Genomic DNA, 9,892 nt, shown 5'->3' on the forward strand with positions numbered 1-9,892 from the left:
GAAAATGAGATCTGGATCTCAACGGGGTTTACCTGGTTAAATAAAGGAAATAAAAATATATTATTATTAATTATTAATTAATTATTATTATTATTATTATTATTATTATTATTATTATATGTCTGGTGTATATCTGCATTTTTACTTAATTTGCAACTTACAATATACAATGAAACAGTGAACGTGATAAAATAAACTGTAGGTCTATTTATTTATTGTTCCAGCGCAAGAAGGTAGACCAGAGAAATATGCTGATGGGATGAAAAACCCTGTGGAATTACTCATCCACTGTTCGTACTGTAGCCAACAGGATTATCAAACTGTTGCATAATATTCTATACACCACTTATTGGTAATTGAAACAAACTGGGGCAAAGCAATGCCCTAATGTGTTTTTGATCATGGATCATAAGGTCCGAGTCCTGGTGTAAGACAAACTGAATCTGAGGAAAGATCAACGAGGAGGGGCGTGGAGGCGCAGCGGTCAGCCGCGTCCTGCGCTCTCCTGCTGCAGGCGTGGGGTTTCCACGGGACCTCCGGCTCCCACCCACTGTGAAAACAATGCATCTTTAGTTGGTGTAGAAGTGGTGATTCTGAAATGACATCAAGTGACTGTAACTCTGTCCAAAGCTTTCCACCTCTCTCACCATTAGGATCAACGTGCTCCGCGGTTTTATTGACTCGGCGCTCAGAGTAAATCCGTGCCATTTGACTCGTGCAGATTTGCAGGCTAACTGCATCCCTATCGTCAAAGAGATTAAAGACTTTGACGTTTATGTATGCATTCTTACTATGTCCTCGGTGCGAGTCATGCTCGGAGCGTCCGGCCTGTGCACTGACAGACTCTGGAGTAGGCTGCACATCTGAGCGTTCTGGAGCAGAAGGCTGTGGCTGTGGACGTCATGCATACGGATGTGGTTCTGTTCAGCGTGCTGCTCTGGATGGTCGAGGTGTCCGGACACAAGCGCACCAGAGGGCAAAGTCTGCATCCGTATAGACACATCAGGTCAGTGCAAAGTGAACGACATTTCAGAGATGATGTCTCTGATTTCCAATTGTATGAAGGTTTAGGATTGCGTTGACAATAATATTCTGAAAAGTAGAGTGCTTCACTATAGAACCAAAATTACGTAATTTCCAGAAATAACTCAATTAAATAGAAATAAATCACAGAATAAATAAAGGTCGCATCTTCCTAATGTCAGAAAGAAAAAAAAAACAGTTAACATGCAAACCAAAGCTTTGCTCTGTTTTAAACTCTAGACAGCATCTATAAGATGTCGCAGTCCTAGTGTGGCACTGCATTACTTTTTATTTACATTTGATCATTTTTACAAATAGAAGAAAGAAACACAATGCAGCACACATTTTACATTTACATTCATCTAATGGGTATTTTTTGCAGTTGATGTCTCCTTTACTGTGTCTGTCATCTATAATTAATTTCCACTCAAGTCTACAATTTCTGTTTACACCAGGTTGAAAAACAGAATGTATTTCTGGACTAGTACTTAACTAAACAAGCCGGGATAACTTACAATCCACTAAAACTCTGTCCACTGTCATATAACAAGTGTATCATTTTCTGCTGGTAACAGAGTTCTGCTCCATTCTGATGGTTGCTGTCTATATTCCCCCAAAAGCTAATACTAATAGCTCTGGAGGAGCTTTACTGTCTGATAAGCAGACAGATGAACTCTCACCCTGAGGCAGTTGTGATCGTGGGAGGAGATTTTACTCAAGCAGTACTTAAGACTGTGCTACCCAAATTCATAAATTTTCGAACAGACAAAAATATCCTGGATCAGGTCTACTGTAACATCAAAGGGGCATACGAGGCTGCTAGAGGTCCACATCTGGGACTGTCTGACCTCATCACAGCTGAATTCATCCCCACCTACTGACTGCTGATCTGTAGTTCAAAACCCGCCATTAGAACTATTCAGGTCTGGACTGAGGAGGCCGCCTCATCACTTCAGGACTGTTGTGAGATTACTCAATAATAGGTTTTTAAAGAGAGCTCAGATCTCTAGATCTGAGGTTCTGTCTTATGTGAAGTCTTGCACAGATGCTGTCCTACCCACCAAAACTATCAAGGGTTTACCTAATCAGAAGCTGTAGATGGATGGAACTGTGCGGTCCCTGCTCAGAGCCCATGATGCTGCCTACCGGTCATCTGACAAGTTAGCCTACAGTAAAGGCCAAAGAGATCTGAAATAAATCCCAGTCACTTTGAAGTGCTTTGAGAGGCTCATCCTAAAACACCTTCCTGTTGGTCTGGACAGGCAAAAGTTTGCCTACAGGAGGAATCGGTCCACAGGGGATTACACAGCCCTGACACATCTGCAGCAACTTATGCTAGGATGCTATTCATCAACTTCAGTTCAGGACCTTCAATGTAATGTGCCTTTGGGTCAAGAACTTTCTCACCAACCGGCATCAGGCGGTGAGAATAGGGGGCATAACATTTGCAAGAAGTGTCTCCTACTGTGCTGAGAGAGTGATGATGAAAACTGAGTGGATCCCAGATTTTTTAAGCAACTCAAGCTAATTGTTTGTCTTCTTGTAAGGTGCAAAAATATTTTCTGTGATTGATGTTTGACACTACAAACTGCCCGCACATGAAGATAGCACAGACCTGACAAGTTTTACTACAGTAGGTATGATCATTTCACATTCTGCAGTGACTGGTCTCTGTTCTTTCAGCTTGTCAGAACCTGATGATGGAAATTCTTAAGGAAAACTACGTGGATATCATTGCTGTCAAGCAGCTGCTTGGTAGTGCAGTGCTTCATGGGAAGACATCACTCTGGTTTTTAGGTTAGGTTTCTTCATCCTAGGAATGTTGTCCATTAGACAACATTCTAATGGACATTCAGATACACAAACAAGCTTTAGAGAAGTTAAAAACCTCCTTGTGATTAGTCTCCTCTGGCACGGTTTGACCCTGCTTTGTGACCTCTACTGATGCAAGTGACTGTGGGCTGGGCGCTGTATGATAACCCAGGTGGCACAGAAGGAGGCACACTGTGTGCAACAGGACAAAAGTACTCTACTGATGGAAAAAAGCTATTCCTTCTGTGTCAGATGCAGAGTACTGGAGAACATATTTATGGGGCTGAGGTTTCACTCTACGCACAGACCACCAAATGAATCAATAGGACTGGTATGCGTACCATCCGCTGCGCTGCCTGCCTGCTGTGTTTCGATCGTGATGTTATTTGACAGTCAGATTCTCAGAACTACCCAGCTGATTTCCTGTCTCATCTCCCCCACCTGTTTATTCCTGTCTCACATCAGATGCTGATCCTGAAGTAGTAGACTGTCTTTACTTCCAGTTGCTGATTTTGGGCTCACATCTGAAAGTGGATATTCTGCCTTCATCAAATCAGCTGAAGTCACTCTTGAACTTTAGTATGACATCTGGAATGAACTCTCAATTCTCAGTAACTATGCTACCAAAAGCTCAAGGCTGATTGTGCCTATCCCAGAAAGACCCAAAGTGATCAGGTCTTTCTGACTTACACTTGTAAATAACCAAGAGATTGTGTGCACACAATTAAGATTAAGAGATCCCTACTTTAGAACAAAAATAGACTCACAGGTTCAATCTACTGTAACTTCATGTATCCTGTGATGTAGTTGCAGCTCAGAGATGTGGGGCAAAGAAAAGGTGCATGGAGGAAAAACTGCAAGGATACAAACTCTTTAAAACTTTCCCAACCTTTCTTCCTTTCTTTTCTCATTTCTTCTTTGTCTCTGTATCCATTGCATAAAGTTTCACATATATTTCAAGTGGAGCATCATGATGAAAACTTGTGAAAGTAAATTTGTTGAGTGTCACTTTGGCACTCAGACAATAATCCTGAGTGCCCTGCTGCCGGACAGGACCCTTAAAGACAACAACAAAAAACACACAGAACCATGCAACAATAATCTTTAAACTCAAAACAAAATGCAGCAGCGGCTCGACTCTGAGTTCATCCTGCTGACCAAGTTTCTGACCCCATCTGTAAGGGAGAGCCCAGACACCCTGCAGAGAAAACTCAAAGCAAAATACAGTACAAGATAAAATACGGAAACTCTAACCAGGAGTAAAACTCTTTCCTTATTCTCCAGCTGGGAAAATTACAGAATGAACAATGAACTCTTTAGTAGAGTCACAATATCATGAAGCATTGCTAGCATCTTCCTGTCTCATAACGGGTCAGGTGACATTCAGGGACAGAGGTTGTTTTCCTGAGAATAGGAAAGAATAAATCCTGTATAACAAATATAATTCCTGAATAAGAAATAGACTCTGAAATGAGAACAACCATTAAGCTTTTACACATTGCAGTTCTTGAAACTGACTGTCAAGTATTGATATGATTGTTACATAGATTCCTGAACTAAAAGGAATTTTTAGCCCAGGAATATTTCTGGGCTAAAAATAAAACCCTATTTTCAATCTACTTGGACAAATCAAAGATCTTTAAAATGTTTTAATGGTCTGCCACAGTCAAAGGCTGTCTGTCTCCCTGCAGTGCAGTTGTCAGAGGATTTCAGATTTGAGAAGATTAGATGATTTTACTGGTTTTAACTGGAGAGATTTATTCAGTGAAGCTGCAGCCTGCTTCATGGGGTTAATGGATTACTACAAATTGTTGCAGTTCTATTTCATGTCATCCTGAACCTTAGGAACTTATGCGGTCACAACTATGGTGATGTTCTTTGTGATGTGCGCCTGCACCCTAAGGCTCTGCATGTGAGGTATGATGGAGTGAGTGAAGGGAGTTGTCCAGGGTATAAATGCCCTCCTGTCAGCTCCCCACTGACCCCGTCTACAGATATCCACCCAGGGAGAGAGGCCCATGGTACATCAACACTATGGCAGCAAATTAAAAAGTATTAATTACTTTCTTCCATTAACACAACAATAAGACGTCTATTGGTTTAAGAATACATAATAAATTAAGTTTTCTTAACAGTTGTGTCTGATAAGCATATTAACAATAGTTACTCTGCAGGGTTACACTTGAAATATGCTTTTCATGTGGAGTGTAAATGGCAGTGGACAGTAGACCAACATGATCCTTAGTATCAATACTCAGACTTCTCTGTGACTAATGTGAAACAATAAATCTGTGTATGGAAGAGCTTTGGGCCTGGGCCTGTCTGCATCTCAGATCTGTCTCATGTTGAAAAGGTTCAGAGCATCACAAAGTGGAGAATCAGATGTCAAACAGACTTCAGAGCAGCTGAACATCTAATGCTGCTTCTATAGAGCAGATCAAATGTTTTGCATTAAAACAATTTAAAGGGTGGCTCGTTTAAAACAACTGTAAACATTTGTCTCTTCCATTCTTGTGCTTTTTGGTGGCCAAACATTCTAGATTTGTATTTACTTTCTAAAGAATAAAGTAGTTTTTCTAATGTAATGTGACTGTTAGAGATTTAAATAAATTAATAAACAATATAAATGTTACTGTAGTTTATAAATTCTGTTGAGTTTCTCAGAAATACATGAATGTTAGACCATTACTCTTCTAGCTCCCTTATTGCTATAATGTTATCTAATAGTGCATAATAAAATGTTGTCTTTTTTCTTATTTCAGATTGACACAAGAGATGTCTCCACTAGGACTCAGTCACAAGACTGGCAGGTATTTTTATGTATTTATCTATTTTTAGTTCAATTAGGAGTATAACTGAGGCTAGTTGAAAGTGGAGATTAAAGAAGCATAGTGGACTTTGAGGCATAAGGTCAACATTTTAATCACACCATTGTTTTTGGTATCTACAGAGACAGATGGCCCAGTTTCATGTTTCTCACTAAACCCCATATAATCCTTCCTCAGCCTTTAGAATTAGGAAATTCATCAGATTATTTGCCTGTGAAGAACAACTTTATGTGTAAAGAACTAGAAAACACTCATCTTAAATTCTTTTTGAAGAAGCAGCCATTTTGAAAGAATAAGTAAAAAGTTAATAAAAGTATCAAAATGTTAAACATCCAAGACTCAGTTGAATTGTTATTAGGTTTGCTCACCAAAGAACATACTTAGTTTTTGGTTCCTCTGAGATTCTGTAGCCCAGTTTGACACATTTTTAGAAACTGCTGTGGGTTCATGTCACTACTCTAATATCAGTCTAATTATATGAGATAAGCTGAATTAGAAAAAGGAACTTCAATTGTTGAGGGCTTTTCTTGAAGTCAGAAGATTGAAGGTTTTATTTTTACCCACCCTCCCTGACACAACATCAACTCACAACCCCTACTTTAAAAAAATAAATAAATCAGCTACGGCCTTAAAATGATTAAAATCCCAGCAGATTCTGAAAGGGCCCAACAGGGGAAGTGTGTTGATAAAACAAAGGCCCCAAAGACATTAATTCTCACTCTTTCTTTAAAAATTTAAGTTTCCCTTATTTTTTCTCAGCCCGATATTCAAGAGAAGTCCAGATATAACTAAAGCCAGGGCTACGAAGTCAGAGCAGCTGCTGAGGATAGATGACCACGACTTCACAATGCGACCAGGGTTTGGAGGTAAGGCGGCTCATCTTTCGGAACCTTCTGTGCAGAAACTCGTAGGTTATGATGTGTTTTCAGGTGTGTTGCTTATAAATATCCAGCTGATTTTATAGACTCGACTGTAAATACGCTCTCCAGACTCAGTTCTTTATTAACATAGTAGTGAGAGCGCCCAGTCCTGACTGACGAAGATGACATAACAGTGTGGGATTACGATGGAACCATGCTGTTGCAAGCCAGTGATTAATTACTGAGCAGCCTGTCTGTAGCTTTCGATTTCAATAACTGCCATCTTAATCTGCTCTATGACTCAAAGCTGGAGTCATTGTGAAGTGAAGTCTCTCACTTGGATTCCTCTATAGATTCATAGTCTCAGATGGAGTTTTTGGAATACTTCATTCAGTTAAAGGCTATAGCCTAAATGACTCCACAGATACTAAAACTACCGGCTAATGAGACTAAGTACATATTTTATAAGAAGACTCCTTATTTGAAGCAGTCAGCCAATCCAGGCCTCAGAGACTCTCTTGGGACATTCTCTTAGCTCTATAACTGACCGTGTCATATGGGTTGTTACTGGCCACTTGGACCAACCAGAAGCAAAAGATGACATGAAGCATCTAGAAGATAGAGATAGGAATAAACCCTACATTTTAAAACATTTGAAGGTGGTTTAATTTGAAAATGAAAATCCACCTGCTGCCTTGAACATGAAATTTAAGTCAACAAGAAAACTGTATTGGTTTTAACTCAGAAATTAAAGTTCATGAAGTTGATTTTACAACAAGAGACAAGTTGTATAAACATTGTGTTTTAAGTTCATTAATCTTGAATTGTGAGTTTTAACTTAAGGCTGTGTTTTATACCTAATAATTATTTCACAATATGCACGGAAAAACTTTCCTCACCTAGTTAAAGGGCACACATTTCTCTAATATCAAGTTAAAATAACTACTTATTTTACTTTGGGATAATTCAAATTATTGTTTCAAACTACAAGAACAAAACTTCTGAAATGATAATAAATTCTGTTAAACAGCACAGCGCTAACCTAAAAACTCTAGTTTATTAACTTTTAGAGGTTTGACTAAAGTTAACACAACTTACTACTCTAAGTTTATCTTTCACAAACTCACATTTAGGTTAAAAATCTAAACCTCACTAAATTTATTTGCCTTATAGATTAGAAGATAATAGACACAAATAAATGTGGCTCAAATGTTTTACAGTGTATAGTTACTTGGGTCAGCAAAACTGACCTATTCTCAGCCATCAAGAAACCAGAGATGAATCAGACAGAAAAAATCAGGAGTACATTCTGTTTTCCAGGGAAATAAAACATGTGGCTCAGGACAGAAGAGCCACAACTGTCCTCTACCATCTGCCACACTTTTGGTGATGAATTTAAGTCAGTCTACACAGGACAGGATGATATGCCAGGTCACATGTTTAATGGACATATTTAGTGTTTCTCTCTCTAACTTAAAATTGCCATCACATCCCTGCCTTAGAAATCACTGTGGCCTTCATGAATGTCTGCAAACTTTAGTGTGATATTTAGTCCAGTTCAATTTATTTATGTAGTGCTATTTCACAACAAATATTGTCTCAAGGCACTTTCCAAAAAGTCATTTCAATTCACTCATGCACACATCCCAACTGATCTTTGTGATATACCAGGACAGTGAGCTCAGTTAGTTTTTTAAATTATAAAACATACAGTATGTGTCAGACTGAAGGCCCTGGGGCCAAATCTGACTCCCACATGTTTTCATGTGGTCCTACAAGGATACATAAATTGAACCTTCAAAATAACAGTTATGTACTTAAACTTTATTCTATTAATCAAATCAAAACCGTTGCTATTTGTGTGCTGTCAAATTACATCACTGTGAAAAGATATTCAATATGATTTCATTTGAAGAAATACTCATCAAATGGGGAGGCAGCTATTTATTAATATTTTAACAGTTTGTTTATGGGTTTTATTAATACATTTTGGCACGAACTGAACCGGCCGTTGAGGATGTTCATGATCTGGAAATGTCTCACAATAAAAATGAAAATTAGTTTGACACCCCTGGTCTAAGGAAGCTCAGCAAATTGCATCAAGTCACTGACTTGCAGTACTCACTGCTCCTGGATGAGTAGTAGACAATCACTTGAGTTGTGACATTGACTTTACACCACCAATCCATCCTACCTGGAATGAATAAAGAAATTCATTAAATGGCCATGGACCATGTTAATACAAGGCCACAAACTATTTGGATCCCTACATTTGAAGCTAATGAATATTGAAGGTACCATTTAAAAATCCACTGTCAGTGGGCTAACTGCAGGGTTAATGACTGGAATACTCACATGGTAAAAAGGCTTTAATGAGGGATCTGATCTCTCTTCCCTCCTCAAAGATCATTTTGACAAAAGAAATGCAAAAACTGTATGTGTTAGTAGCAGTTTCATCTGCCATCCTGCTGAGAACAACTCCTGACTACAACAGCATCATACTGAATCAAGAACAGTCAGAATGCGTATCTAACAATGCTCCCTTTACACTTATGTAGACTGGAGAAACTTGGAGTGTAGAGTAATATACACGTGTTATTTCATTTTTTATGCTCTACAAATATCAAACAGTTGAGATATATATATATACACACACAACAGTTGGTTTCATGTCTGTTGGGATTACAGCACTTATGCCTCCGATTCGGTGCTTAGGATCCAGGGATCAGCACACACCAGCTTTTAAGGGGATTTGGCAATAGAAAGCAGAAGTCATTGTCTAAATCAGAACAGTTGGAATAAAACAAAGATAGATAATCCAAGCTGCTCCAAATGAGGCTCCTGGGTTACATCTGCACCCTTTTCATAACACTGATGTAAATGAGAGGTCAGTGGATCTTTATAAATAAACAGTTGTATCCTGTTTTTCTAGGGCCTGCTGTCCCAGTTGGAGTGGATGTTCAGGTTGAAAGCCTGGATGCAATTTCAGAGGTTGACATGGTATGTAATTGTGAAACAGCTCTCTGCACTTTACTATTTGAAGCAACAATGAAAAGCAATTTTTCATTTCCTTTCTTAAGGATTTCACTATGACCTTGTATCTGAGACACTATTGGAAAGACGATCGTTTGTCATTTAAAAGCAACACCAACCAGAGCATGACCTTCGATGGCCGCCTGGTGAAGAAGATATGGGTACCTGACATGTTTTTTGTCCATTCTAAGAAGTCATTCACACATGACACGACCACAGACAATGTCATGCTGCGAGTGTACCCCGACGGCAAAGTTCTTTACAGCCTCAGGTAATCCATTTTAGTTTATCCAGTTTAGTTTAATAATGTCAGTTAGTGGGACTGGCTGTTTTTCA

At 38.9% G+C, this 9,892-nt stretch overlaps 1 protein-coding gene across 1 annotated transcript in view; it reads left to right on the plus strand.

Annotated features, from left to right (window-relative positions):
• Positions 1-169: 169 nt before the first annotated feature.
• LOC106944852 (gamma-aminobutyric acid receptor subunit rho-1-like) overlaps positions 170-9,892 on the plus strand; it is a 19,841-nt gene continuing 10,118 nt past the window's right edge. The window contains exons 1-5 of the mRNA XM_015028129.1: positions 170-1,006; positions 5,598-5,645; positions 6,423-6,529; positions 9,456-9,523; positions 9,604-9,827. Of these exons, the coding sequence (XP_014883615.1) occupies positions 903-1,006; positions 5,598-5,645; positions 6,423-6,529; positions 9,456-9,523; positions 9,604-9,827 (551 nt within the window). The 5' untranslated portion in view covers positions 170-902. The remainder of the gene's footprint in view (positions 1,007-5,597; positions 5,646-6,422; positions 6,530-9,455; positions 9,524-9,603; positions 9,828-9,892) is intronic.

This window comes from Poecilia latipinna, unplaced genomic scaffold, assembly GCF_001443285.1.
Source record: "Poecilia latipinna isolate Pla-1442-1.1 unplaced genomic scaffold, P_latipinna-1.0 Scaffold114, whole genome shotgun sequence".
Taxonomy (NCBI): domain Eukaryota; kingdom Metazoa; phylum Chordata; class Actinopteri; order Cyprinodontiformes; family Poeciliidae; genus Poecilia; species Poecilia latipinna.